At 63.3% G+C, this 27,423-nt stretch overlaps 14 protein-coding genes across 14 annotated transcripts; 5 read left to right on the top strand and 9 right to left on the bottom strand.

Moving 5' to 3' along the window:
* Positions 1-374: 374 nt before the first annotated feature.
* OSTLU_25081 (predicted protein) lies at positions 375-2,804 on the bottom strand (the record flags this gene model as incomplete). The annotated part of the gene is made up of 1 exon (XM_001419598.1): positions 375-2,804. One exon carries the CDS (start codon positions 2,802-2,804, stop codon positions 396-398), a length of 2,409 nt encoding a protein of 802 aa, XP_001419635.1. The 3' UTR covers positions 375-395.
* A 470-nt stretch (positions 2,805-3,274) lies between these two features.
* On the top strand, positions 3,275-3,736 carry OSTLU_33640 (predicted protein; the record flags this gene model as incomplete). Its single annotated transcript, XM_001419801.1, has 1 exon — positions 3,275-3,736. One exon carries the CDS (start codon positions 3,275-3,277, stop codon positions 3,734-3,736), a length of 462 nt encoding a protein of 153 aa, XP_001419838.1.
* Positions 3,737-3,772: 36 nt separating this feature from the next.
* On the bottom strand, positions 3,773-5,293 carry OSTLU_33639 (predicted protein). Its single transcript, XM_001419597.1, has 2 exons — positions 5,145-5,293; positions 3,773-4,878 (listed from the first exon to the last, which is right to left on the bottom strand). The coding sequence occupies exons 1-2, from the start codon at positions 5,253-5,255 to the stop codon at positions 3,811-3,813; spliced, it is 1,179 nt and encodes a 392-aa protein (XP_001419634.1). The 5' UTR covers positions 5,256-5,293; the 3' UTR covers positions 3,773-3,810.
* A 92-nt stretch (positions 5,294-5,385) lies between these two features.
* On the bottom strand, positions 5,386-8,043 carry OSTLU_50496 (ClC family transporter: chloride ion channel; the record flags this gene model as incomplete). Its single annotated transcript, XM_001419596.1, has 1 exon — positions 5,386-8,043. One exon carries the CDS (start codon positions 8,041-8,043, stop codon positions 5,434-5,436), a length of 2,610 nt encoding a protein of 869 aa, XP_001419633.1. The 3' UTR covers positions 5,386-5,433.
* Positions 8,044-8,434: 391 nt separating this feature from the next.
* OSTLU_16882 (predicted protein) lies at positions 8,435-11,122 on the bottom strand (the record flags this gene model as incomplete). The annotated part of the gene is made up of 1 exon (XM_001419595.1): positions 8,435-11,122. The coding sequence occupies one exon, from the start codon at positions 11,120-11,122 to the stop codon at positions 8,435-8,437; it is 2,688 nt and encodes an 895-aa protein (XP_001419632.1).
* An 878-nt stretch (positions 11,123-12,000) lies between these two features.
* On the top strand, positions 12,001-13,941 carry OSTLU_33636 (predicted protein; the record flags this gene model as incomplete). The annotated part of the gene is made up of 1 exon (XM_001419800.1): positions 12,001-13,941. The coding sequence occupies one exon, from the start codon at positions 12,001-12,003 to the stop codon at positions 13,939-13,941; it is 1,941 nt and encodes a 646-aa protein (XP_001419837.1).
* A 252-nt stretch (positions 13,942-14,193) lies between these two features.
* On the top strand, positions 14,194-14,706 carry OSTLU_33635 (predicted protein; the record flags this gene model as incomplete). The annotated part of the gene is made up of 1 exon (XM_001419799.1): positions 14,194-14,706. The coding sequence occupies one exon, from the start codon at positions 14,194-14,196 to the stop codon at positions 14,704-14,706; it is 513 nt and encodes a 170-aa protein (XP_001419836.1).
* Positions 14,707-14,771: 65 nt separating this feature from the next.
* On the bottom strand, positions 14,772-15,062 carry OSTLU_33634 (predicted protein; the record flags this gene model as incomplete). The annotated part of the gene is made up of 1 exon (XM_001419594.1): positions 14,772-15,062. The coding sequence occupies one exon, from the start codon at positions 15,060-15,062 to the stop codon at positions 14,772-14,774; it is 291 nt and encodes a 96-aa protein (XP_001419631.1).
* Positions 15,063-16,566: 1,504 nt separating this feature from the next.
* OSTLU_9226 (predicted protein) lies at positions 16,567-16,848 on the top strand (the record flags this gene model as incomplete). Its single annotated transcript, XM_001419798.1, has 1 exon — positions 16,567-16,848. A coding segment is annotated over one exon (282 nt), but the record flags the coding sequence as incomplete, so codon positions are not given.
* A 262-nt stretch (positions 16,849-17,110) lies between these two features.
* Positions 17,111-18,621, bottom strand: OSTLU_33632 (predicted protein; the record flags this gene model as incomplete). Its single annotated transcript, XM_001419593.1, has 1 exon — positions 17,111-18,621. Exon 1 carries the CDS (start codon positions 18,602-18,604, stop codon positions 17,111-17,113), a length of 1,494 nt encoding a protein of 497 aa, XP_001419630.1. The 5' UTR covers positions 18,605-18,621.
* Positions 18,622-18,683: 62 nt separating this feature from the next.
* On the bottom strand, positions 18,684-20,119 carry HAM3503 (predicted protein; the record flags this gene model as incomplete). Its single annotated transcript, XM_001419592.1, has 2 exons — positions 20,084-20,119; positions 18,684-19,907 (listed from the first exon to the last, which is right to left on the bottom strand). The coding sequence occupies exons 1-2, from the start codon at positions 20,096-20,098 to the stop codon at positions 18,684-18,686; spliced, it is 1,239 nt and encodes a 412-aa protein (XP_001419629.1). The 5' UTR covers positions 20,099-20,119.
* A 108-nt stretch (positions 20,120-20,227) lies between these two features.
* Positions 20,228-23,266, bottom strand: OSTLU_16877 (VIC family transporter: sodium/calcium ion channel; the record flags this gene model as incomplete). The annotated part of the gene is made up of 1 exon (XM_001419591.1): positions 20,228-23,266. One exon carries the CDS (start codon positions 23,264-23,266, stop codon positions 20,228-20,230), a length of 3,039 nt encoding a protein of 1,012 aa, XP_001419628.1.
* A 1,074-nt stretch (positions 23,267-24,340) lies between these two features.
* Positions 24,341-26,189, top strand: OSTLU_33629 (predicted protein; the record flags this gene model as incomplete). Its single annotated transcript, XM_001419797.1, has 1 exon — positions 24,341-26,189. The coding sequence occupies one exon, from the start codon at positions 24,341-24,343 to the stop codon at positions 26,186-26,188; it is 1,848 nt and encodes a 615-aa protein (XP_001419834.1). The 3' UTR covers position 26,189.
* A 53-nt stretch (positions 26,190-26,242) lies between these two features.
* Positions 26,243-27,157, bottom strand: OSTLU_12918 (predicted protein; the record flags this gene model as incomplete). Its single annotated transcript, XM_001419590.1, has 1 exon — positions 26,243-27,157. One exon carries the CDS (start codon positions 27,155-27,157, stop codon positions 26,243-26,245), a length of 915 nt encoding a protein of 304 aa, XP_001419627.1.
* Between the last annotated feature and the right edge of the window lie 266 nt (positions 27,158-27,423).

Raw genomic sequence — 27,423 nt, 5'->3', positions numbered from 1 at the left:
CGCGCGCCGCGGCGCGACGACGGACGTCTGTGCGCGCGCGGAGGGGGTCCGCGCGCGCGCGCGCGGCGATCGCGGCGCACGATTGCGTGGAATTCGTCGACGATTCGAGCGGGCGGTCGGGGAAGTACGCCGTCGTGGAGACGCGCGACGACGGGCGCGAGGCCGTCGTGCGCGCGCTGCGGCGAAGCGAGAGCGAGCGTCACGTGTGGGTCGAGTCGGACGAGGCGGAGGACGCGGTGGTGCGGACGAGCGCGCTCAGGAGGATCGAGAGCGATTTCTCGCAGCGGAAAGAGGACAGGAGACTGGATCCGCACGGCGAACGCGCGGTGGACGCGTGGGCGCTCGCGGAGGGCTAGCTAGACGTCAGAGATTGTATTGATGCAGAGTGTTGTACATTATCGTCGTCGCGCGCGAGCGGTGAAACCGCAGACGATGCGCGCGGGCGAACACGCGGCGCAGAGCGAACGCAGACGCGAGACTCGGGATTTGGGCTCGTCCAAACCGAGAAACGCGCGCAAAAAGCGATGGACTTTCGGTAAGCCGCACGCGTTGAGTTGATCGAGATATCGCTGTAAGCTCACCGAACGTGAGGCGACGACGTGTGGGTCGACGCTCAGCGCGGCGTCGGTGCCGATGGCGTTTTCGGCGACGCGAGTGACGTTGTAGCATCCGCTTTTGCGGAGCTCTTCGTGAAGCGATTTGAAGTCGCTGAAGCGTTTCTTCACCACTCGAGGCGGGCCTTCTCGCGTTTGCACGAGAATGTGATACTCGGTGTGCGCGAGCGGCACGAGACCGCCGAACGCGCGCGGAGAATCGTCCAGCGCTTTCGCTTTGGACGCGATGATCGAGACGTCAAAGGCGTCTTTCGAGTCGCTCGCGTCGTCGCGTTCCATGCTCGGGACGGCGTCTTCGGTTATGAAGAGCGGAATGGCGAAATTTGCGAGAATTAACGCCGCGCGGGCGTTCATGCGCATCTCGCAGTACCAATTTTCGCTCGAAGCGAGTCCGTTCAAAATCTTGCTCTCCACCGGCGCGCTGCTCAGGCGCTGCGTGGGAATGACGCCGTTGGCGACAAAGAGCGCCAACTTGACCGACTTTTCGGTAGGCATACCGTCGTTCGTCTCACCGATGATGAAATTCTTCACCCGCGCTTCCACGGTGTCACCCTTTACCGCGAGCATCTTCAGCTTGCTCGACGTGCTCGACTTGACGCGTAACACTTTCATGAACTCGTCGAAGCGCAAGCCCTTCGTCTTGAGCTCTTCTTTGTGACGCACGGCTAAATCGTACGCCATGAGCAACTCACGACTCTGGTACTTTTTGTCGACCGCCGTGTCCACGTCGGTGAACTGCTCGAGGCAGTACGTCGCGCACACGACCTCCTCAAGCTCTTCGCGAGTGATGATTTCCTGTCGCCCGATGCCCTCCGGGCCGGCGCTCTCTGAGAGCGAACGTACGACGTCTCTAAAGTTGAAGAGATTGTTCAACACATCCGCAGTGACCTCGCGTTCGCCCAATCTTATGCTCAATGAGTCAAATTTTGAACTCATTTCCCTCGAGGCGACGATGGCGTCCATCAAAGTATCGCCGACGTCGTGCATCCGCGCCGCCTCGGCGTCAAACGTCTCGCACAGGTCGCCGACGGCGGCGGCGAGAAGCTGCTCCTTCGCAGCCTTCATCACCAAAATGCTAAACGGTGCCAGTACCTGGCCGCCTTCAAGAATGAGCGCGTCCCACAATCGAAGCACGCTTTCGGTGGGAAGAACGCCCAAGCCCACGCGCGTGAGCAAGCCGGCGACGACGACGCTCGGTCGGCAGTCGCCTTCGTTCAAATGCGCCGCCAATTCGGGTTCGTGGAGCATGACGTCCAAGTCGATGTACTTGGCTTCGGCGTACAGATTTATGCACGAGCGCGAGATGACGCTCGACAGCACGTCTTCCGTGAACCCAGCGAGCATCCAAAACGACGCCTCTTCGTCTTCGGTGAGCAACAGCATCACGGCGGCGGGAACGACGAATCCTGAGCAGTACCCGTGCGGACTCCGCTCGGCGGCGGCTATCAATATGTTTATCAGCGTCCTAGGGAAATCTTGAAATGCGACGCCCTTTCCACCGAGCACGAACCCCTCGCTCGCCGTGTTCGCGAACGCGTGCGTGAAAGACGAAGACGTCGATCTGGACGTCGATTCCGCGACATCCGAGCGAAGCAGTGGATGCGTCGGGCACGCCGCGCGCACGTCACCCTCGATGAGCTCTCGCTCGGCGTCGCTCAACGACGCCTGCCCGAGTTCCAAGTACTGATAAAACGAATGCGAACTCGAGTACTGCTTCACATGCGCCTTGAGCTTTTCCGCCCAAATCTCCGCGCGGTGGTCCGGATGAATTCCATTCACCGCGAGCGCCAAACACGCGTCTCCGCCCACGCCCCTCTGCTTCTCCGGTACGTTCCGATACACCTCTAAATATTCCATCTGTCGAATCCTGTGATCCGCGCGCACCGCGCGTCGCGCCTCGTGCGTCTCCCGCAGACTCTCCGGAACTTCAAATCCGAGTTCGTCCCTCGGCGTCGCCGCCTCGAGATCCTCCTCCTCGCTCGACGGCTCCCCGCTCACCGACGCCTCGCCCTCAACGCGTTTCAACGCCTTCGCCTCGCCGTAAGACGGCGGGAAATCACTCGCGCGACCGAACGGCATTCGATCATCCGCGTCGACGAAGCTCGCCGCGTCCTCCTCGCCCGCGTCCTCGTCGATCGCCGCGTACCGCGCCCGCGTCGCCAGCTTCGTCGACGCTCGCACCGGCGACATGTCCAAATCCTTCCCATCGCGTCGTCCCGTCGCGACGTCGTTCGAGCCCTTCGCCTCGCGTCGCGCGCCGTCGATCGGCGCGCCGCTCAACATTTTAGTGTTGAGTCGAGTCTCCGTCTCCGTCGTCGTCGTCGGCGGCGGCGGCGGCGTCGCGACCGTACCGCGGTCGCGTCGCGTCCGTTCGCGCGCGAGACTCGGCGTTCGAGCGATCGACCGTCGCGCGCGGTCGCGCGCGTCGCGAGATGGTGTCGATGCCGCGCGCGCGCGACGCCAACACTGAACACCTTTTTCACAACGCTCGACTCGACACACGACGACGCGCGACGACGCGCGGGAGCGCGCGTGAGGACCGCGCGGGAAACGCTCGATCAAGCGCGCGAGACGCTCGTCGCGCGCGATCGTCGCCGAGGGACGTCGCCGAGTGGCGTCGCGCGCGCCGCTCGAGGACTCAAATCGACACTCGACGCGACATGCGCGACGACGCGCTCGCGGCGTACGAGCGGCGACTGGACGACGTCGAGCGGCGATTCGAGACGCTGCGGGCGAAAATGGAGCTCACGCTTCCGTCGGGAATCACGAAGTGCGCGAGGTCGGGGATTCGCGCGGCGTTCGCGTCGGCGCGACTGCGGGCGGAGAAGGCGCGAGCCGTCGCGTCGAGGGACGCCGAGCCGCGGCGTCGAAGGCTCGGGTCGAAGGAGGGGCAGCGAGTGCTGCGGTCGTGGATACTGGCCCATTTCGATCATCCGTTCCCGACGCGGGAGGAGAAGCGGCGGTTGGCGCGCGAGATCGGGTCGAGCGAGTTTGCCATCGGCAACTTCTTCATCAACGCGCGCGCTCGGTTCCACAAACCCCTCGTCATGGCTCTGGCGGACGAGCTCGAGCGAGAAGGCGTCGACGTGTTGAACGCGAGAGACGAGGAGCGGGTGCGGTAGTAGTAGTACTTGTATGGTTTCAACAACAGTATTAAGAAGTCTACGCGTGATTACGCCTTCCGCTCGATGCTCGCTCACGCAATCGAACAAAATTTCTTCAGTAGGACGACGACGACGCTCATGTTATCGCATCCCAGGCCCGAGCCTCTGGTGTCGGGCGCCAGACACCTGTCGCAAAGCTCCTCGCATATTTGACTCAGTTTCAAGTCGCTCTCGCCCGACTTGAGCTTCGCAACGAGTCGCTCTCTCACGAAATTCACGCACTCTTGCGACGACATGACATCCCAAATGCCGTCGCACGCGAGAATCATGAACTCATCGCCCTCTTGCAGTTGGAATTCTCTAATCTCCGGAAACGCCGTCACCGCTTGCTGCTTTTCGTCGAGCTCTTTGTTCATCTTGTACTCAAAGTCTCCCAACGCGCGAGACAGTGCCAACGAGCCGTTGACTCGTCCTTCGCTGACGAAACCGCCCGCGTTTATGATGCGCTTGCGCTCGCCGTCATTCATCGGTTTGTGGTCCTCACTCATCTCGACAGCCTCGCCGCCTTTCCGCGAGAATACCGCTCGAGAGTCCCCGGCGTTGGCGCAATACACCTTGTCACCGCGAACGCACACCACGACCGAGGTCGCGCCCGCTTGCGGGCCCGTCCAATTTTCGTGCGAGGCGTCGTCGGCGCCGTCGCCGCCGCTCGAGCTCGCAATTTCGTTAAAATCTCCATCCTCCAATTCAAAATCAAATTTAATATCATTTTCATCGATGTCCGGGTTGGACTCCTTGACCTGTTCGATCAACGCCGCGCGAAGCTTGGCGTTGATCTCCGCTCGCCGATTCTTTTGCTCCTCGGCGCTCGCGCCGTCCCCCAGCAATCCCCCGAACCCGCTCGAATCGTCCTTTTCTCCGCCCGCCCTGAACGCCTTCAACTCTCCCGCCGCCTCCTTCGCCAGCATTTTCCGGTCGAGCGCGAGAAAACTCTCCTCCAATCCTCTCGCGACGTCCCCCGCGACGTAGCTCTCCGTCTCCTTCAGCGTCTCGTGCAGGCGCTTCGCCGCGTACATCGCCACCTCCTTCCCCCCGTGTCCATCGAACACCGCAAAAAACGCCGTATCCGCGTCCAAATCCAATATCGTCGCGTGCGCGTCCTGTTTCATCGCGCGTCGCGCGCTCGTCAGTCCCTCCGCTTTCGCGCCTCCGCCTCGCGTCTTCGCCAGGTCGTCGTCGTCCCCGCCGTCGCGCTCTTTCGCCGTCCCTCGCGCGTCGTCGTCTCCATCGCTCGCGCGCGCGCGTCGTCGCGTCGCGTTTCTTTCCCATCGCGCGTCCGTCGTCGTCGCGTTCGCCGCTCGTCGCGACGACGCGCGCGCCGTCGTCGTCGCGTCGTCGCGTCCGCGTCATCTCGTCGTCGTCGCACCTCCATGTTCGTTCGCCACCCCTGCATCGCGGTCGTGCCGTACGCGAAGCGCGCGTCGGCGCCGTCGGTGGAGTCCTTGCGCGTGACCGGTTGGCTGAGGTACGCCCCCATCGCGCGCGACGCGTCAAAGCGCGCCGTTGTGCGAGGGGCGATTTGACGCCGGAGAAACGACACGCGTCGACCACGTCAGCCGGTTAGGGTTTTGAGTTTGAGCGCCGAGGCGAGACGCGAGACGCGAGACGCGAACGCGCGGCGTTACAACGATGCTGATGCGCGCTATTCTCGACGCTCATCGACGACGGAGCGTCGACGCGGCGTCGATGAATGGGTTGGACGCGCGCGCGGCGTCGAGGTCGGAAGCGTGGGACGCGCGAGCGCTCGCGGCGGCGTCGTCGCCGTCGTCCGTCGTCGCCGAGTTGTTGGCGTAGTAGGGAATGTAGGGGAGCTTGGCGTCGTCGTCGTCGTCGATGGCGGCGCTCGGGGTGAGGGCGGTGGCGGTGGACGCGACGGCGGCGTCGCGAGCGTCGTGGGGGGGCTCCGACGTGCGGGAGACGGGTCGCGCGGGCGGACGCGCCAAGCCGCGCGCGTACAAGCCCAACGTCAGGCTCGTGCGCTCTTGAATGATGTCTTTGCGCGTGAGCAAGCCGACGACGCGAGGGCGGGAAGGCATGACGTACATGTGACGCAAACCCATCGTTCGGAATTGACGGTAGGCGCGGCTGACGCGCGCGTCGGCGTGCACGAGGAACGGGTGGCGCTGCATGAAACTTCGCAAGTCGACGGACATCGTGCGAATGTCTTCTTCCGACACGCGATGGGCCACCTCGCGCGCGCTCGGCACTTTGAACGGAATTTGCTTCAATTGCTCGAGCAAATCGTCGCGTTCGCGCGGGTTGGTGAACAGATTGTCTCCGCCCACGCGTCCACCGCCGCTCGCGTCGACGAAGGAAATTCTGTGCAGGAGCATCTTGAGCAACAGATTCCTCGTGATGGAGCCGTGCAGCTCGAAATCTTCGCCCGCGTACGCGGGCGGGTGTTCGGTCACTGGATACGCCCCGTGCGGGGTTTGAGTGAGGATCTGTAGCAAATCCTTCACGCGCATCACGGGCTGAAGCGTCACCAACTCGTCGCTCATGACTTCGTTCACTCGAAGCTTGTCTCCAGTCGGTCCAGCGAGCTCGGGCTCTTCCAAGAACGGCGCTCCGCGGATTTTGATGTGCGTGTCGTAAATGCCGTGCCCGTATCGATCACCCACGGCCTTGGCGGTGAAAATCGTCAACATGAGTGGAATAATTAACTGCATCGAACCCGTCGTTTCCATGACTAAAACGGTGATCGAAATGGTCATTCTCGTCGCCCCGCCGAGATTTGCCGCCGCGCCGATGATGGCGTAGGCGTGCAAGTTAATCTTCACATCGCTTCCTCGCGAAGCGGCGATGTGTGCCACCACGCGTCCGCAGAGTTGACCGAAAGAAGCCCCGACGGCGAGCGACGGCACGAAGAGCCCCGTCGGGGCTCCGATGCCGTACGTCACCGTCATCAAACAGAACGTCAAGAGGAAGTACCATATCAACGCACCGATCGGGAAAGGGTGCGCACTGTCACCGCCAAACTCGCCGACTTCGCCGAGATGGAGCAAAAACTTGAACGACGTCGCCAGTGGGTTGTAAAATAATTGCCCGTACACCGAGTATTGACCATCCGGGCAATACAGCTGCTTGAAGAAATCGTTGCGAATCTCGTCTCTCGTCTCCACCCCGTACTCAAAGCTCGAATTGGACATGTCGTCGAGACTGTCCGCCGTCCCAGCTCGCAACGGCAGAGGGATATCCTTACACGGCGACACGGACATGAAGAAGAAAAATAGCGTCGACGTGATCCCCGCAATGGCGATCACTTCGAGCAAGCGCTTTCTCCGATCCGTCACGGGAATGTACTTGGCGCGCCACTGCGTGATTTTCACGTTCAAGTTCACGAACGCAGCGCCGAGTAAACCACCGCACACACCCATGGCGATGAAAATCGGTACCTCCCAAAAGTACCACCAATAATTCTTTGAGTAATCCGCCTCGCTGTCCGTGTACAATCCAAAGTCGCGATGGGTGCCGAACCGCGCGCGCGCGAAGTCTCCGGCGTCGAAATCGAGCTGTTCAAGCCAGTGCATCGTGAGCACGCCCGTGCACGTCGCTAAAAACCCGCGCCATAACATGTCCGAGTTGTAAAAACTCGCACCCTCCTCCACGGTGAACAACATGCCGCCGATGGGCGCGGCGAACGCCACCGCCACGCCTGTGGCGGTGCCGATGGCGACAAAGTCCCGTTTATGTCGATCATCTCGGAACCACGCGGGATATTTCAATTTGAAGCCGAGCGTGTTTGACCCGAACGCGCTCAACCCACCCCCGACTAACCCACCTCCGTGCACGAACGGTCCCTCCTTGCCCGCGATTAATCCCGCGCCGATGCTAAACGAAATCCCCCCCAGCTTCGCCACCACCGTCTTCAACCGCAAAAGCCCCTTGAGGTGGACGCCGTTCAAGTATGTCTTCAACTCCGGGATCCCCGATCCCGCGGCGAGCGGTTCCACGTACGACACCAGCCCTCCCGCGACAGCCGCGAACGCGCAGCTCACCACCGCGTGCAGCAACCACGCGACGAACCGCGCGTATCCGTCCGTCCCAACCTTATCTCCGATCACCCCGTACCGAAACAAATTCAGCTTATCCACCAATCCATCGATCACGAACGCCACGATTCCCATCACCGCACCGATCATCACGCTCGTCGCCCACTTCCACGCTCGCTCGCGTTTATAGTCTTCTCGCGTGCGTCCCCGCAGCGCGTCCTCCTCGAGATCGTTATCGATCGGGTCGTAATCGTGCGACTCGAACGCCGCCATGCGTTGCAAACGCAGGTGCGTGGCGTCGGTTTCCGAGCCTCCGACGACGCCTCCGACGAGTTCGGCGCGCGTGGGGACGTAATTCGCGGGCGACGTCGCTTGGAAATCATCTTTGGCGCGCGCGACGTCGGCGCTGCTTTCACCGCGCGCCAGGCGCGAGAGCTCGTAGGAGTGCTCGTGGAAGCTCTCCATCGCGCGCGTTTCTCACGCGGCCGCGCGTCGGCGGACGCGCGCCGCGGTGTGACGCGACCCGATGAACACTGTCGTCATGTGGTCGTTGGCGCCAGGTGGCCGCGGCGAGACGACTCGACGACTCGACGATTCGACGATTCGACGGACGAAGAAACGTGATGGCGTCGTAAAAGCGTAAAATCTAAAGTGTAAGGGTGGATCACGCGGCTGGGGAGGCGTGCGAGCGCGCGGCGCGCTTTCGCTGTTTGGACGGCGCGCCGCCGACGGCGGCTTGCGCGGCGGCGAGGCGCGCGACGAGCACGCGCGACGGCGAACACGAGGCGTAGTCCAAGTCCAGCGCGTCGATGGTGACTAAAGACTTTGGATCACCGCCGTGCTCGCCACATATCCCGAGCTCGACGTCCGGGCGCACGGCGCGCGCGCGTTCGGCGGCGATGGAGATGAGTTCGCGCACGCCGACGGTGTCCAGAATCTCGAACGGGTCGCTTTGGAGAATGCCCATGTCTTTGTAAGGCTTGACGAAGGCGTCGCTATCGTCGCGGGAGAATCCGTACGTCATTTGCGTGAGATCATTTGTGCCGAAAGAGAAGAAGCTGGCGCCTGCGCGCGTGAGCTCGCCGGCGATGAGCGCGCTTCGCGGAGTTTCGATCATGGCGCCGACTTGCACGCGCATCGGCGGAGCCTGATTTTCGCGCCCGAGATCTCGTATGACATCCCAGATCAAATCCCGTTGGTTGTGAAACTCCTCCACTGTGCTCACGAGCGGGACCATGATTTCAGGTTCCACGGGCACGCCCTCGGCGATGAGATCGATCGCGGCTCGACAAAACGCGTGGACTTGCATGCGCGTAATGCGAGGCTTGACGCATCCTAATCGGCAGCCGCGGAAACCAAGCATTGGGTTGTGCTCGCGCATGCTCTCCGCGATTTCGATGATGTCGTGCGCTGATTTTCCGTGAATGTACTTGGACATTTCGTTCGCCGCTCCTTCGCGCAGTTTTTCGCGGGACGGCAAGAATTCGTGAAGAGGTGGATCGATCAAGCGCATCGTCACGGGAAAGCCCCCGGCAGATTTCAGAATTCCTTTGAAATCTTCGTACTGAAACTTTTCCAACTTTTCGAGCGCCACCTTTTGCGCTTGCTCATCTTGCGCGATGATAAACTCGCGAATTGCGTGCACGCGTTCGGTCGATGAGAAGAACATGTGTTCTGTGCGAACCAATCCGATGCCCTTCGCGCCGTTGCGAATCGCCGCCGCCGCGTCCTCGGGCGTGTCCGCGTTGGCTCGGATCTCAACACGGCGCTTCTCATCGGCCCAGTGCATCAGAGTCTTGAGAGGTAAGAAAGTGTCAATCGTGCTCGGCGCCACCGCGAGTTCTGCGTCGATCACCTCACCGGTCGCGCCGTTGATGGAAATCGTGTGACCGGCGCGATACGTGCGATCGCTCGTCCCGAAGCGAATCTCGCGATCATTCTTAAAGCTGATGGCGCCACATCCGCTCACGCACGGCTTGCCCCATCCCCGAGCGACGACGGCGGCGTGCGATGTCATCCCTCCCCGCGCGGTCAAAATGCCTTCCGCCGCGTACATGCCTCCTATGTCGTCTGCGCTCGTCTCTTCCCTCACCAGAATGCACGGTTTCCCTTGTGATTTGTACTCTTTCGCTTCCTTGGAAGAAAACACGATTCGACCGACGGCCGCGCCTGGAGACGCGGGTAAACCGCTGGCGACGATTTTCGACGAGTAATCCGGCGACGCGGCGTCGAGAAGAAAAACTGGATGCAGAACCTGCTCGAGACTTTGCGCGTTGACTTTCATGAGTGCTTCATCTTTTGAAATGATTCCCTCCGCAAACATCTCCGTTGCGATTCGCACGCCCGCCGTTCCCGTTCTTTTGCCGACACGACATTGCAAAATGTAAAGCTCGCCATCTTCGATCGTAAACTCGATGTCTAACATGTCTTTGAAATCGTCCTCGAGCGCGTCGCACACCGATTCGAGCTCTTCCGCCGCCTTCGGTTGCGATTCCGCCATAGCTTTCAGCCCCATCGGTGTCCGCACGCCCGAGACGACGTCTTCTCCTTGCGATTGCGCGAGGTACTCACCGTACGTCTCATCCGCGCCGTCAGCCGGATTGCGCGTGAAGCACACGCCGGCGCCGGAATTGTCGTTGATGTTCCCGAAAACCATCTGCTGTACGTTTACCGCCGTGCCGCGAAGACCAGTGATGCGATTGATTTCGCGATACTCGACCGCGCGCGGCGTGTTCCACGATTCAAGAACCGCGACGACACTCTGTTCCAACTGTTTCATCGCGTCCTGCTCGAAGACTTTGCCGTGCTTCGCGTAGATGTCTTTGAATTCCCCGCAAAGCAGTTTCAGCGCCTCGGCGTCGAGTTCGGTGTCGTAACGAGCGTTATTCGTTTCCTTCGCCTTCGTGAGCGCGCGTTCAAAATCTTGTTTCGGAAGATGTTCGACGACGTCGCCGAACATCGAGATCAAACGGCGGTACGAATCGTAGACCCATCGCGCATCGAACCCGGCGTTCACGCACGCTTGCGCGCACTCGTCGTTCATCCCGAGATTCAACACCGTGTCCATCTGCCCCGGCATGCTCGCCGCCGCGCCCGATCGAACGCTCAGCAACAGCGGCGGCGCGGCTACCAACGAGCACCCGGATCGAAACACCGTCCGCTTCGTCGTCTTCTCGATGAACGCGACGCCGTCCAAAACTTCTTCCCAGAGCTCCCGACGCACGAAGTCCATTCCCGACTGCTCGTAACGCTCGCAGCACCGCGTCGAGACGGTGAAACCCGCGGGAACGCGCAAACCTAATCTCGCCATCTCCGCCAACCCGCTGCCCTTGCTACCGAGCAGCTCTTTCATGTCCTTGGAACCTGCGAACGCGGCGCGTCAGTCTCGTTCGCTCCCGACGCGCGACGCGCGCGCAGTCTCGTTCGCGCGGTCTCGTTCGCTCCCGACGCGCGACGCGCGCGCGCACCGTCCGCGCGACCGCGCTCGAACGTGAAGATGACGGAATCCTTCGAAACCGCGCGGGACGACGTCGCGCCCAGCCCGCACAGACCGCCGCCGCCGCGTCGACGCGCGCGCGCGACGCTCGGCGCGCGTCTCGTCATCCCGCCGTCTCGTCGACCGTCTCGACCTCTCGCGCGCGTCTCGTCCGCGCGCGCCGTCGTCGTTTCCGCGCGTCTCGCGACGCGTCGGCGCGTCGGCGCCGGTGTAGTAGTGCGCGTTCGATGCGCCGCGATCGAGGCCGTCGACGAGGGCGCGCGCGCGCGCATGCGCCGCGCGAGCCGCGCGTCGTGAAGTGTCGGTTGGATTCCCACGCCGTCGTCGCGCGCGTCCACCGCGCGCGCGTCGATTCCGACGCCTTCGCGCCGGGAGGCGCCGGAGGGCATTTCGACGCGCCTCGGCGCCGACGCGACGCGCGCGCGTCGCGCGTCGCCACACCGCGACGCGCGCGCCGACGCCCCGTCATGGTTGACGACGCCGAACCGCCGTCGCCGTCGCCACCGGCGCCCGCGCCCGCGTCGGCGTCGCTCGCGCCGTCGCTCGCGGCGTACGCGCCGTCGTTCGAGGACTTCGACAGCGCCATCACGAGCGCGCTGGACGCGATCGACGGCGCGGCGGAATCGCTGTTCAGCGACGATCGCTCGAGCGCGACATCGGCGACGTTCGACGACGACGCGTCGCGCCTGGCGCGTCAATGGAGAGATTTGAACTGGAACGAGGTGCAACGGGCGATGCGCGACGCGCGGGCGCGGTGCGACGCGAGCGCGGCGGCGGAACGGGAGGAGAAACGGCGATTGAAGGAGAAGCTGACGCGCGCGGCGAGCGACGGCGAGGCGACGACGCTGGCGCTCACCGAGGAGGTGAAGCGGTTGACGCGGTGCAGGGAGGAAGACTTAGCGTGCGTGCGCGCGATCATCGGGGACGGGGCGGTGCTGGTGGCCGGAGCGCCGGAGGAGGCGTTGTCGACGATGGCGACGTGTCGGCGCGAGCTGGAGGCGGCGCGCGTGGAACGGGACGCGGCGAAAAAGGCGTCGTTCGCGGCGTCCACGTCGGGGGCGAACGCGGAGAGCTTGATGAGTGCGATGAAAGAGAAAATGCAGGAGAAGATTGACGAGGCGATGAAGACGATGGAGGCGAAGAAGCGCGCGGCGGAATCGAGCGCGGATGCGGCGCGACAAGGCAAAGCGGCGGCGGAACAAAAGCTCGGTGCTTTACAGAAGCAATACGACGAGATGGCGAGTAAATTATTCGACGCTGAGAACGCGATGGAGACGAACGAGGCGAGAAACGCGGCGGAAAAAGAAGAGTTGGTGACTTTGGGTGAGGAATTGCGTCGTCGCGAGGAGGCGTTGGAGGCGCACGTCGAAGCCGCGCGCGCTACGGAAAGGGCGACGACGAGTCGAGACGAGCACGCCGAGTCCAGGCTCGCCGAGAAGCTCGCGGTAAAGGAACGCATGGTGTCTCAGCTCGCGGCGGAGGTCGAATCGAACGCGGCGCGTGCGAAGGAGTCTGAAGAAAAACACGCCGCCGAACGGGAATCGCTGAACGCGCAAATCGTCGCGCTTAGACAAGAGGTTTTGAAAGCGCGCGAAACGGCGCAACCGTCTGAGTCGGCGACGTTAAAGTTAAAGGCTGAAATAGCCACACTAACGAATCGCGTCAAGATGTTGCAAGAAATCAGTGGCCTGGAGGTCGGCGATGACGACGCCGCGGCGGGCGGTGACGAATCGTCGGCGAGCGGCGCGGAGGCGATGCAATCGTTGCGCGAGCGAAACAAAAAGCTCGCCGCCGAACTCACGGTAGCAAGGCGCGAAACAGAAGAAGCGACCACTTCTCTTGAAATCGCACGAGGTGCGCAAGCGAGTGCCGAGCGCAAGTACACCGAAACGGCGGAGATGGTCGCGACGCTCGAGACCGATTTAGCGACGCGACTCTCGGAAATCATCGAGGATAGAGCCGTGAACGGGTCTCCGATGAAAGTGAACGCGGCGTCCTCGGAGTCGACAGATTTGCTCACGATCCTCACATCTCAACGCGATCGATTCAAGCGTAGGGTGGGTGAACTGGACGAGCGCGCGGCTAGGCTCGAGCAGGACAAAATCGCCGCCGAGGACGCGAAGGCAAAGCTCGAAGCCGACAGCGTGCAGCTGTTCGAAAAACTTCAGTACGTGCAAAATTACTATTCCAAGCAATTAGCGTCGTCGGGTGGCCGGACGACAATCCTGCGCGTCGACGCGGAAGGCATACCCGTCACCGACGGCGCCGTCGCGGCGTCTACGGCGCCGTCGCAAAGCGCGAAGAACGCGCGTTATTCGTGCGGCGCGGTGACGGTCAACATCGAAAGCGAACGTACGGCAGCCGCGGTCGACGGCATGCGGCGCCGCGCCGCGCGTTACGGTTGTTTCGGTGGCGTCAACGCCGAGTCAGACATCCCCGGCGGCGACGCCGGCGGCGTCGTCCAGCGGTATCGCCGTCGATACCTGGCGCGCTTGAACCCCTTCGCCGCGTTTCGCGAGCGGGAGGTCGAAGACTCCGCGTCCTCGCTTCCGATTCACGATCGCATCGGTTTGACGAGCGGAAAGATGCTCATGAAGAGCAGGGCGACTCGCACGGCGTTTTCCGTCTATCTCATCGTCTTGCACTTGTTCATGCTCCGACGCGCTTTTAGTTGAGCGTCGTCGCGCGTCGTTTTAAATCCACACACATCGGCGCGCATGTCCCGTTTCCTCGCGCGCGCGCGCGTCGCGGCGTCGCGCGATGCGTCGTCGTCGCGCGCGTCGCCCCCGCTCGCGCGCGCGCGCCGTTCGCGCGCGCGACGAGCGGCGCGAACGCGCGTCAGGACAGTTAGAGCTTCGTCGGACGGCGCCGCCGCGCGCGACGCGCGCGACGCCACGACGCGCTGGTTGACCGACGTCATCATCGGCATGAATTTGTGTCCGTTCGCGAGGGCGTCGATGGCGAAGACGTTCGCGATCGAGGTCGTGCGCGGCGACGGCGGCGGCGGCGGCTACGGGGACGTCCTCGCGCGAGAGACGCGGCGACTGGCGGCGTGCGCGCGAGACGAGAGCGCGACGACGCTCATCGTGTTTGAAAACGGATGGAACGATGACTGGGAAGGATTCATGCGCGGACCGGTGCGCGAGGCGGAGGACGCGTGCGAGGCGACGACGGGCGGCGAGACGGTGACCGTCGTGCCGTTTCATCCGCTCGCCGCGTTCGACGGCGAGAGCGAGGCGTCGAATTACACGTCGAGGAGTCCGTTTCCGACGGTACACTTGCTCCGCGCGTGCGACATCGAAAGGGCGGAAGACACGTGGTATCGCCTGGAGGAACGCGAGGACATTCGCGAGCGCAACGCCGAGTATTTAGAGGCGTTGGGGGTACGCGAGTTGAGAAGGCTTTGGGCGCGCATCGTCGCGAACGACGCGCCGACGTAGAATGAATCGTCGAGAGATCTACTCTTGGTGTACTAGTACTAGCCGCTACAACGTCTTACGACGCGCTATTGATGAATCTCTCCTAGAGCCACGAGAGCGTCCTTGGCGCACGCGTTTATGACGTGAAATCTCGCCGGTCCCAGATGGATCCCCCCGTACCAGCGCGAGACGACTACGACGACGTCTCGCGCGTCTGCGAGCACGAGCAACCGAAGCAATCGCCCACCCGCCGCGGTCTCGCCGTCGTCGTCGTGATCCTGGTAAAACGTTTTCGACGCGTCGTTCCTCGACACTCGATACGCCAAAATATTATGCGTCGCCGCTCGCACCCTCCTCGACTCGTTCAAAATATCCATCACGATCGCCACTTCACTCACGTCTTTCACCCCCACGCACACGTGCGCCTGAAACACGCTCTTCTTCTCCACCACGGGCTCGCGAGACGTCAACCTCGATCGCACGTCGGCCCGTCTCGCGTCGTCCTCCGCGCCCGCCGTCCCCGCCGTCCCCGCGATCGCCGCCGGCGCCGCGTCGACGTCACCCGCACCCGCACCCGCACCCTCGTCCTCGCGCGCGCGCCGATCGCCGTCCTCGAGCGCGTCCACGCGTTCGCGCGCGCGTTCGATGAGCGCGAAGACGCAGCACTCCCTCCCCGTCGCCTCCCACGCGTCCTCCACCCCCGCCTCCGCCGCGCGCTCGCACGCCCGCGCGCGCGCGTCCCGCGTCGTCAAACACACGAACCGCACGTCCGGAGGTTCGCGCGATGGGTATCTCTCACCGAGCGTCGCGCGACACCGCCACGCGCCGCGCCGGAGCGACACCTCGACGACGCGCGTCCCGCGCGCGTCCACCGTCGCGACGACGACGCGCTCGTCGCCGTAGATCGCGCGAAGCGCGTCGCACTCCGCCGCGCGTCGTGCCTCGTCCTCCTCGTTCGCGTCGCCGTCGCCGTCGTCGCCGCGCATCGATCGCGTCGCGCGCGAGTGTCGTCGCGACCGTTGCGGCACTCGTCGACGCCCATCGCGCCGTCGCCATGCTCGCCCGCGCGCCTCTCGCGCGCCCCGCCGCGCGCGCGTCGACGCCCGCGCGCGCGCGCCGCGCGACGCCGCGCGCGCGCGTCGCCCGCGCGTCGCGCGCCGCCGACGCCGACGCCGACGCCGCGCGCGACCGCGCGATCGTCGGATGCGTCGTCACCGTCGCCCTCGCGACGACGCTCGCGACGGCGTCCGCCGCGCGCGCCGAGGTGACGTGCGATATGATCACGCCGTGCACGCCGCCGCCGCCGAACGGCGAGCCGCGGTACAAGCTCCCCGGATCGACGTACGATCCGGCGAAAGCCGCGACGGCGCGATTCGAAGCCGCGCGACGCGCGACGACGACGAAAGCGCCCGCGCCGACGTTCGGCGACGACGCGCGACGCGGCGAGGCGACCGAGTAGAGCGCGACGCGACGCGAGGCGAGCGCGCGAGACGTCGCCTCGACGCGTCGCGCGGCGTCGCGAACGAACGCGTTGGAATTGGAATTGGAATCGGAGTGGACGCGCCGCGGGCGCGCGCGAGCGACGCGTCGCGCACTTCGACGCGCGCGCGACGCGAGCTACGCGACGCGATGATCGACGTGACGCTCGACGCGCGCGGCGTGCGCGTGATCACGATCGATAATCCCGCGCGCGGGAACGCGCTCGCGAGCGCGGACGCGGTGCGCGCGCTCGCGCGGGCGCTCGCGCGGGACGACGGCGCGCGCGTCGTCGTGCTGTGCGGGAGCGGCGCGTCGAGACACTTTTGCAGCGGAATCGATCTGCGCGCCGCGCGCGAGGTGTTCGCGATGGACGAGCGGGACGTCGCGAGCGATCCGGTTCTGGCGATGGAGGCGTGCGAGGCGCCGATCGTGGGCGCGGTGCACGGGGACTGCGTGAACGCGGGATTCGAGCTCGCGCTCGGGTGCGACGCGTTGGTGGCGAGCGAGGACGCGCGGTTCGTGGACACGCACGCGACGATCGGGATCTTACCGAGCTGGGGACTGAGCGTGAAGCTGAGTCGGAGCGTCGGGGCGAACGCGGCGCGGGCGTGCTCGGTGTTCGGACGAGCGATGGACGCGAGGCGGGCGGAGGCGCTGGGGTTGACGTGCGCGACGACGAAGGACGCGGCGTCGGCGAAGGCGAAGGCGATGGAGATGGCGATGGCGGTGTGCGAGATGGCGCCGGGAGGGGCGAGCGCGATTAAGCGCGCGATTCACGATGGGCTGGGCGTGGATGAGGCGCGCGCGGCGGAACGGCGGCGCGCGTTCGCGAATTACAGAGCCGTGGCGCGGGAAAAGTTTGCCGCGTTCAACGCGCGGCGGTCAAAGCTTTGATCGTCGCGATCAGGGGCGGTGGTAGCATCTTAGCGCGTCTAGTTCTATATTCTTAGTCGCTATCCCAATCGCTCACGTCGTCGTCTTGGTCTTCGTCGCAGTTCGTCGCACTCTCCTTCGCCTTGATGAAATCGCCCAAGCCGACGATGCCACTCGGGCGTTGGGTCGTCGTCTCGATGACCTTCTCGCGCACGTCGTGGTCGCCGGATGCCACGATGGCGGAGCGACGTCGTCCTAAACTGTTCGCTAACTCCTCCATCATGGACATTTGTCGCGGCGGCGCGGGCGGCGCCGCGGCGGGCGGATCGCCGTCGCTCAACTCGGGGCGACTCGACGATTTCAGCATCGGTTTCGCGCGAATAGCGTCCATGAGCGCGCCTCGTAAGTCGGGCTCCATCGGCGCGCCGCGAGGTGGCGGCGGTGCGGCGTCCGCGCTCGGCGCCGCTGACCCACGTTTGCGCAACCTCGATTTGTTGTCCTTGTTGCGAATCGCGTCCATGAGCGCGCTCCGCCCGCCGTCGCCGACGTTCGCGCCCGGTGGGAGCTGCGCCGGCGGCGCGGACGCGTGCAAATTTTCCCGAGGCAGTGGTGGCGGTGGTGGCGGCGTCGGTGGCAAAGGTGGCGGCGGCGCCAGCACCGAGGGCGTCACGACGACGTCAGGTAGCGGCGTCGCCGTGGACGAAGGCGCTATGGGGGCCGCCGTCTTCGTCGCCCCGGACCAGCTGATGTCCGCCGCATAGCGTAACGAAGGCAGCGATGTGGGTAAATCCAGCGACGGCATCGCGCCCATCGTCGGTCGAAATCCAAACTGCGTGGCTTGCATGGAATCATACAACGCGTTTTGCATCGACTTTGGCGCCTCGGCCAAATTTTTCCAATCGTCCTCGTACTCCCCTCCCTCGCGCGTTCCCTCGTCTTCGCCGTCTTCATCGCCCCGACCACCATCGTCCTCACCGTCCATCAAATTATCCACCAGCGCGTACTCCACGTACGGATTCACGTCGGAATTAAACAACAAACACTCGTTCAAGCTCTCCAAACTCGCCGGCAACGTCCCCAATCCGTCCCGCCCGCTCACCACCCGCGCGCGCCCGCTCGCGCTCTCGCGCGTCTCGCTCGCATAAAACATCTCCGCCGTCATCTCTCGATGTACCGTCTGTCGTTCGATCGCCAGTAACTCCTCCATCATTTTCCGTTCCGCGTCGCCTTCGTCCTCCGCCGCGCTCGCCGCCGTCGTCGGCGCGCTCGTCCCGAACATCCGTTCCACGTCTCCGTTTCGCGCGCCCATCGGGTACCGCGCCGCGTGCATCACCGTCCGCGCGCTCGAGCTCGACCCGACGTCGCGCACGCGCGCGCGCAGGTGTTCGATGCGTCGTCGAAGCGTCGCGAGCGCATTCGCGTGTGCGGTCGCGCGGGCGTCGATGCGCGCCGTCACGTCGCGCACCGCGTCGTCGAGCTCGCGCGCGAGGTCGACGCATCTCGCGTGCGTGTCCCGGGGCGACAGACCGAGGGTGACGAGGCGAATCTCGCGCGCGCGGTCGCGCATGGGGAGAGCGCGCGCGAGGCGCCGACTGCGGCGGTTACGCGCGCGACGGAGGTTCTGTCTATCGTGGCTAGGTGTGAAATTACAAGTCCCTCGCGCGCTCGGGGTCGTACGGGGACCAAATGATCGCTTCGGGATCGCACGGTACGCCGCCGCTGCCGGCGGCTTTGAAATGCTTCTCGATGAGCTCGGGCGAAGCGCAGATGACGTACGCGCCCTTGGTGTAGGCGAGCAAACCGAGGTGCTGGAGGGTGGAGATGATGTCCTCGGTCTTGATCATCGTCATCTCGCTCAGGTCTTTTATGGAGAGGAACTGCTTGGACTCGTCGCCGAGAATTTTTAACAGCTCGCGCGTCCAGTAGCCGCGGTACGATACCAAACCGAGATCGCTGAGCGGACGCTCGGGGGTGCCGACCTTGCCTTCGATCTTGGACAGCTCGTAAGAGAACGATATCAACAGCTTCCCGTAACCCTTTCGCTGGTACGGGGGTAACGTGAGGATACACGCCAAGTTGTATCCTTCTTCTGAGCACTTTTCCTTGGAAAAGTAACCGACGATGTGATACCCGCGTTCGTCGCACTCCATCAAGACGTAGAACAAAAACAAGTCGACGTCGTAGTACAGCGTCTTGTGATCTAAAAACAGTTTCGCCAAGTAACACAAGTTTTGACAAAACAACTTGTGCTTCTTCCCATCGATCTCGAAAAAGCTCAGCTTGCCTTTGCGGTAAATCTCATCCCCGGGCGGGTGTCGCATCTCATTCTTCTTCAAGTGACGCTGTAGCTGCTCTTTACGCTTGAAAAACTGCAACGTGTACTCGCAAAAGTACAACTTTTGACAGTCGTTATACTCTGGTGGGAACGGTGAGAAATACCACGTGTCCATCTCGTGCTTCCCGAGTTCGATCTGCAAGATGTTACGAACCTTGGTGAACTCTTCGTGCTCCTGCAACGCCTTCGGATCAAACTCCGCGTGCTCGGCGTCTGGCTCGTGCGCGTCCTTCTTCTTCTTCCCGTCTTCTGTCTTCTCCACAACCACCAAGGTCGACAGATCCATCTCTCCCAAGCTCACCCACGAGTCCATCCGTCGATTAAACTGTTCGTAGTGCACGTAATACTCGTAATCCTCGTCCGATTTCCCTCGTCCCGGTCGTCGCTCGATGACCTTTGCCTGGTAAAACTCATCCTTTCCTCGCCACCGACAGTGCACCTTCGTCCCGAGCTCGAGCGGGAGTTCCGTGCCGGGAGGGATATCGACGTGATTACGCGCGCGTCGTCGCGGGGTATCTTCGACATCGGCGTCCTTCTGCGCGCGTTTTCCCGGGGAATTCGTCGTCAGTCGATCGATCGATCGCCGTCACGGCGTCGAAGCGTTCGCGCGCGGTGACGCTCGTGAGCGTCGATCGCGACGCTCGAACGTGTGTGTGCGCCGCGCGACGCGCGCGCGTTCAGCCGCGAGCGAATTCGAGCGCGGAGACGCACCGTGCGTTTCGTCATGGGTGACGATTCACCACGAGGCTGGGTCTGGCGTCGCGCCCGCGGCGGCGTTCGGCGTCGATCGAGGATCGGACGAGGATCGGATCGCTGAGAATCCAAGATGTGATTACATGTTTACGCGGGCATTGGTTAGGGCGCACCGATATCGTGGTGACCCGATTGGTTCAGGCGCGCGCGAATAAAATCGACGTCTTCGAGCGAGCCGACTTGGCCGTCTTCATCGAGCTTTTCCTGTACTTTTCTCGCGCGTTCGGCGAGAACCGTGAGAAGCAAGAAGTCGGCCGCGTCGAACGGGGCGTCCATGAGCCCGTTCACGGTTTGATGCGCGCGTTTGAGGAGTTCCGGGTTCGTGGGAATGTCAAAGAGCGCCATCTTCTCCATAATCTTCTCCGGCGTGAGCTCGCCTTCAAATCCGCTGTCAAGAAGATTGTATACGTAAACAGTTTGTTTTGATGCGTGTTCGTCGAGTTGGAAGAATTCTTCGATCATTTTCAGGCGCTCTTCGGAGGCAAGGCGCTGGCGGACCATCGTGGACGCGCTTTGCATACTCGTCACGATGATACCGACGAACGCGGACACGAGGACCATGGCTGACAACAGAATGTACGAGCTGAAGAAGAAGAACGCAAACATCTTGTGCTGCTGTGGATGCGAGCACACCACGGTCGAGCCGTTCGATATGTCAACATCAATCGTCGACGCGTAATATACGCCGCCATCGGTATCGCCGAACAAATTTTTGTCGCAGCCGTAAAAATTGATGTCAAACACCGGTCGCCAGTCTTCCAAGAAGGATACCGTGAAAAGCGTCACCACGGCGTTGGACAAATCGCAAAAATGGAATGGATCGTTCAATCGAAACACTTGTACGCCTGCCACGGCGTAGACAAAGAAGATGACGCTCATAAACACCGCGACGTAAACAATCGAGTTCATTCCCGCGATGAGCGAGAGAACGACGACTTGCAGCTGCTTGATCACGCGTACGAGGCGCAGGATTCTAAGGAGCCGAAGAAGTCGCACAACGACCGCCGCCTTCTGATACGAACTGGGTATGAGCCCAACCAGCACCACGAATGTGTCAAACAAGTTCCACCACTTTTGCTTGCCCGTGTAAAACGAAAGACTTCTGTCGAGGTAGGCGAAAAACTTTATGATGAGTTCAGCCGTAAAGGCGGCTATGAAAAACGCCTCAGTTGTCTTGTACCATTCTTTGCCTTGCTGGTTGTATTCAAGACCAAGACCCGAAGTAATAGCCACGGCGATGATCATCATCACGACACCCCACTCGAACACTGTGTTCGTGACCATTCTTTTCAACCAGAGTTGCGCGCGTTTCCACTTTGGCAGATCTGGCAGCGGCCTGACAACCCCTTCCGCTCGCACGCCGGAGAGTAAATTCAGGTGATACAGCAACTGCGCGTACTGCTCGGCACCGATTTTTAACGGAGTTAACGCCGGATCGTCCCACACCTCAGCTGCGACTGCGGCTTTCGTCTTCCTCTTTTTCGCGTCTTTGGAATCCTTCAGTTCGAGCGCGGCGTCCTCCATCTTGTTTGTGATGACCCCGATGAACAGGCTCATCATGATATTACCGAGAATGACGATGAGAGACATAATGTACGCAGTCGCCAATACCTTCTGCGACTTTGGGTTCGTACAATAAGACGCGTCTGCTCCGTCGTAGCCGTACTGGTCGCAGCCATGATAATTGATGTACAGAAAGTCTAGCCAGTCCGACATCGTCGTCATCGATATAACCGTCTTGAACGCGATGCTCAGACTTCTGAAGTTGCGCGGATCGTTTTCACCGAACAACACCGCACCGATCACAGCGTAGATGTACACGACGACCGTAAGGAGAACGAGAATCCAGACTATGCTCAGGACGCCTTGGATGACGCCATCCAAAATTACACGCATGTCTTCGACCATCTGAATCAGACGAAGCAATCGAATGAGACGGAAAGTTCGCACGGCGTCCAGAGAATTACCGCTGACGACGTACTCCATAAACGACAGCACTGTCACGACGAAATCGACGCAGTTAACGGGGTCGTGAAAGTAGTAATGAGGCCTCAACTCGACCAAGTGTTTGACGCCATCCTCTTTGATGATGACGCCGCTAGACATGATGCGCATGACCGCTTCGACGGCGAACCCGATGTTCAGCACTAAGAAGCTAACATCTTCGAACTTCGTGTCAAACCATTTGTCGGGATCCTGCGACACGATGCCGCACACGATGCTGGAATAGAAAATCATCGACGCGGTGAGAAACGTAAAGAACTTGGACGAGACAAACTGATGCAACAGCCACGCTCTCGACCGTTGCCTGCGATTCCGGTGTGCGGCCGTAACAGCTTCGTCCGCGCGTTTCGCCTCGAGCATTTCGTCGCGAACCGCTTTCTTCGAGAGTCGTTCCTGCATTTTGTTGAACAGCACCTCCATGATCGCCAGAGACGGGTAAATGTTCGCCTTCCCTTCGTCTAGAACTCTCTGCTTAACCTCGTCGTTGAGATCTGCTTCATCAAGTTCTGAACCCTCCGACATGTTGCTCTTAAAGCTATCCAACGCGCGCAACCTGTGACGTCGTCGAGATCCTTCGCTGTCCGATTCGCTGTCGGAATCGCTCGAACTCTCGCTCGAAGAACTCTCCGACGGAATTTCCTCCAACAAAACCCCGAGTCCGCAAAACTTCGCGCCCTCGTGATAGCAGCGCGTCCAGAATCCTCGCGAATCGCCCGCGGGAGGCGTTCGAGACGGAAGTCGGCCCTCGACGTCGTACTCCTCCGTCGCCGGCGCCGCGCCCGCGCGCGTCTCCCCATCCGTCGTCGTCGATCCGTCCGACGTCGACGTCGACGCCGAATCGCTCTCGCTCTCGCTCTCGCTCTCGCGCTCGCGCTCGCGCTCGCGTTCGCGCTCGCGCTCGCGCTCGCGTTCGCGTTCGCGCGTCGTCCGCGCGTCGCCCGCCCCCTCCCGCGCCTCCCGCGCCCTCCCGCCCTCGCGCCCGCCCTCGCGCCGCGCGCCCTCGTCCCTCGCCCCCCCCCCCGCCCCCGCGTCGCCGTCGTCCTCGTCGTCCGTCGCCGTCCGTCGCTCCCGTCCAGGGTGTTCGCCCGCGTTCGCCTCCCCCCGCGCACGCCGTCCCGCGTCGTCGTCGCTCGACATCGTCCCGCGTCCCTCGCGCGCGCGCGCGTCGCGCGCGTCGCGCCGTCGTCGTCGCGCGCCGCGTCGACGTCTGTCGTTCGTTCGATGATTTAATTTAATTCAATGCAATCCGCGCGACTCGCGATTCGCGCGTCCGTCGACGCGCCGACGCGTTCGTCATCGTTCGTCGTTACATCGTCGTTCGTTACAATCGCGTCGCTCGCTATCGGTCGCGCTCGCCCGCGTTGATTCGATGCGCGCCGACGTTTCCGATCGCCTCGAGGTACGCCCTGACGCGCGCGCCGCACCGCTCGAGGTGATTCACCCCCTCCGCGCGATAACACGCGACGACGCTCTCGCGGAGCAATTTCGCGCGCTCGACGGCGACCGCGGTCTCGCGCGCGGCGACCTCGCGCGCGGCGAGCACCGAAGCGGGGGCGCTCCGGCGAGGGTTCGCGCGATCGAATCCGGGGACGTCCGCGGGCGCGCGCGGCGCGCTGGCGGGATCGAGGGACGCGCGCGCGCCGGCAAAAGTGCGCGCGTCCACCATGGCGCGCGGCGCGCGACCAGCACGCGCGTCGGCGATTGGGGATTCGGCGCGCGGGGCGACGACGCGAATCCGGGAGAAGACGACGCGACGCGACGCGACGCGCGCGGGGCGCGCGACGCGGGATCGCGCGCGCGCGGCATGCGCGTCGAGTGAGCGCGCGCGCGGTCGAGCGGCGCGCGACGTCGAGCGCGAGGGCGTCGAAGACGCGAATTGAAAGCGCGCGAACGAACGACCGTAAGCGCGATCGCGCGCGAAAACCGACGCGAGCGACGCGAGAGCGCCGCGAGGGACGCGCGAACATGCGACGGACGAACCCGCTGTTCGAGGCGGACGGGACGACGGCGTCGACGACGCGCGAGGGCGACGACGAGGCGACGAGGCGACTGCGAGCGGGCGGGACGCTGGCGGCGGCGCGAGAGTTCGCGACGGATGGGTCCGCGCGCGGGAGCGGCGGGCGGTGCGTGTTCGCCAAGGTGGACGCGAACGGGGCGAGCGTGCGGTGGGGGGAGGTTCGAGGGGCGGCGGACGAGGCGAGGTTGACGAGGATGTGCGCGTTTAAAAACGTGTCGAGAGTGGAGCGACGAGGCGACGGGCTGGTGGTGCGGTTGATCAAGCGCGACGGGGACGTGGTCGAGCTCACGGGACAGACGGTGGCGCAGGCGGCGATGTGGGAGCGCGGGCTGGCGATCGTCGTGCGGGAGTACGCGGAGAGCGCGGGGGCGAACCAAGCGCTGGAGGCGGTGGACGACGACGACGCGGAGAGCAACCTAGACGACACCGACGACGACGACGACGTCGGGGGCGCGCGACTCGAGCGCGGACGCGCGAACTCGGCGTCTCAAGCGCGAGCGTTCGTTCCGGAACCGTCGACGCCCACGCGCGCGGGCGCCGTCGGCGCCAACGACGGACACGTGATGATTTCCGTTTCGCCCGAGGCGAGCCCGTCGAGTCGGCGCGCGGCTCGTCGCGAAGACCTCGGCGTGCCGAATTTCGGCGAAGACGAAAGTCTGACGAATAAAACCGCGTCGAACGCGCGACGGCCGCTGCTGCAAACCCAGGGTGGGGTGGACGAGCTCGCCACGCAGTTTAGAAATCAAGCGCGTCTGACGAGGTGCGACATCTCAGACATCGGATCGGAGCGTTCGAGCGACCGCTCCGACTTCTCGGACGACGACGGAGGCAGCTCTTGGGGAGGTTCGAGCGCGGGTGGCGACGCGCTGGTGATCGAGGCATTCAGTCGCGCCCGTCACGGTCGCGTGAAGGAGTTGCAAAAGTTGTTCGCCTCGGGCGTCGATCCGAGAGTTCGCGACGGCAACGGGCTGACCCTGTTGCACATCGCGTGTCAAAACAATCAGCGACGGTCGGCGAAATTGGTGCTGAAGAGCACGGATTATAAATCAAAGCCGCCGAGGTTGGAACTCATCGACGCTCAAACGAACAACGGGCACACCGGTTTGCACTTTTGTTTCGCTTACGGCTATCAGGCGCTCGGCGAGTACTTACTCTCGCTCGGGGCCTCGGACACGATCACGAATGTTCACGGCCTGTGCTGTTACGAAGGGCTCGAACCGAACGACGCGCGCGAAACGCTCACCACGCCGGAGATGAAGGCGCGCGCGCACGAGTCTCGAATGCAGCGTTGGATCGAGTCGCAGCGTCCGGGCGCCAACCACGACGGCTATCCTCGAGGCGTACCATCTTCGAGTCGCAGCGTCGCGTCCGCGGACGCGTTTACTCGAGCGGACTCTTTCGGTGGACACGACGTCCCGCGACAACGAAGCGAACCCGGCGGCTACGTCGCGCGCAGCCGCTCGAATAGTGAATACAGCGACGATAGATCGCACGCCTCGTACGATTCCTCAGGGTACCCGCGCGGACCGCCGAGCGCGCACGGGCATCCGCCTCCGATGCAGCCGTACGGTGTGCCACAGCCGTACATGGCGATGCCCTACGCGTACGCGGCGCCGATGATGCCGATGCATCCCATGTACATGGCGGCGCAATATCCAGGCATGCCTCCACCTCCTGGATATCATCATCCAGGGGGTTACGACGATCGATATGACGACCGGGACAGACGGCGACGCGATCGCTCGCGAGACAGATCACCGCGACGGCGTCGCTCGCGCGACCGTTCGCGAGATCGTAGTCGTCGCTCGCGCGACCGTTCGTCTCGCGGCGGATCGCGACGATCGCTCGGTGACCGCTCAGATTCGTTAGAGAGCGGGGAAGAGCGCGTCGGCATCCATCGCACGTCGTCTCGACGATCGAGCAAAGCGACGACACCGAAACGTCGACCCGCAAAGGTTGACGTCATCGAGGCGACGCGCGGATTGGACGGCGAAGCGTTTACGGCGCGCGCGAGCGCTGGATATTATAGCAGCGACGGCTGACGACGCACGCCGATAGACTACTTACTGCATGTAAATTATATGACAAACGATGACTCATCGATCCAATTCGCCCACGAAGACGACGCCGTCCGCGCCGCCGCTCGCGATGACGGGGTTTTCCGCCGGGCTAAACGCGACGCCGGACACCACGCCCTTGTGCCCCGGAAGCTTGTACTTCAGCTTGGCGTTCTCGACTTCCCAGACGTACACGCAAGAGTCCGCGGACCCAGACCCCACGCGCGTGCCGTCGGCGTTGAACGCGCATCGCAAGAGTGCCTTTTCAAAATTGTGCGAGTGCCCGACGAATCGCTTCGTCTCGCGTTCGCCCTCGACGAACGCGCGCGTGTCCCACATCCTCAGCGTGTTATCCATCGAGTTACTCAGCACGAACGACCCGCACGGCGAAATGTCTAGTCCGGTGATCGTGTCTTCGTGCCCTTCGAGCGTCATCAGCGATTTATTCTCCATTCTAGCGTCCCACGCGCGAACGACGTCGTCCACGCCTCCGACGTACGCGCGATCCCCGTGCGCGCTCATCACGCACGCCGTCTGCGGCACCGCGTGCGCGTACGTCCTTGCCGCTCGCTTTTTCACCCTCAAATCCCACACGCACGCGCTCCCGTCGTCGCTCGCGCTCATCACCAAATCCCCTCTCGCCGCGCTCACCGCGTTCGCGCACTTCCCTCGCGTCGACGCGTACGACTTCACCTGCCCCCCAGTCTCCGCGTCCCACACCCTCACGACCCCATCCGCGTCGCTCGTCACCGCGCACTCGTCGTCCATCGTGTAACACGCGTCCGTGACGGCGTTTTTACACCCCCTCGCCGTCATAAAATTCGCGCTCGCGCTCGCGTCGCCCACGCGCCACAGCGCCAATCCCCCGTCGTGTCCCGCGCTCGCCAGCGTCGCGCCGCTCCGCGAGAACGCCACCGCGTTCACCCCGCCCTCGTGTCCCCTCGTCAGCGCCATGATGGGCGCCGCGAGCGCGCTCGTGCGCGTCGGCGCGGCATTTTTCTTTCGCCCCGCCGCTCGCAGCGAGATCGCCCCGTCGAGCGCCGCGCCGTCGTCGCGCGCGTCGTCCTCGCGCGTCCTGGAGCGCTTCGGCGCGCGCGCGTCGACGATCGCGCGCGTCGCGTCGCTCGGTTCCGACGCCGATCGCTTCGCGCGCGGCATGTCGATCGCGTCGCGCGCGTCGCGGAGTGGCGGCGGCGTCACGCGCCGACGCGCCGACGCGA

The sequence above is a fragment of the Ostreococcus lucimarinus genome, chromosome 9, assembly GCF_000092065.1.
Source record: "Ostreococcus lucimarinus CCE9901 chromosome 9, complete sequence".
Lineage (NCBI taxonomy): Eukaryota > Viridiplantae > Chlorophyta > Mamiellophyceae > Mamiellales > Bathycoccaceae > Ostreococcus > Ostreococcus sp. 'lucimarinus'.
Note: the sequence above shows the minus strand (reverse complement) of the source record. Positions and strands in the feature narration are given on the sequence as shown.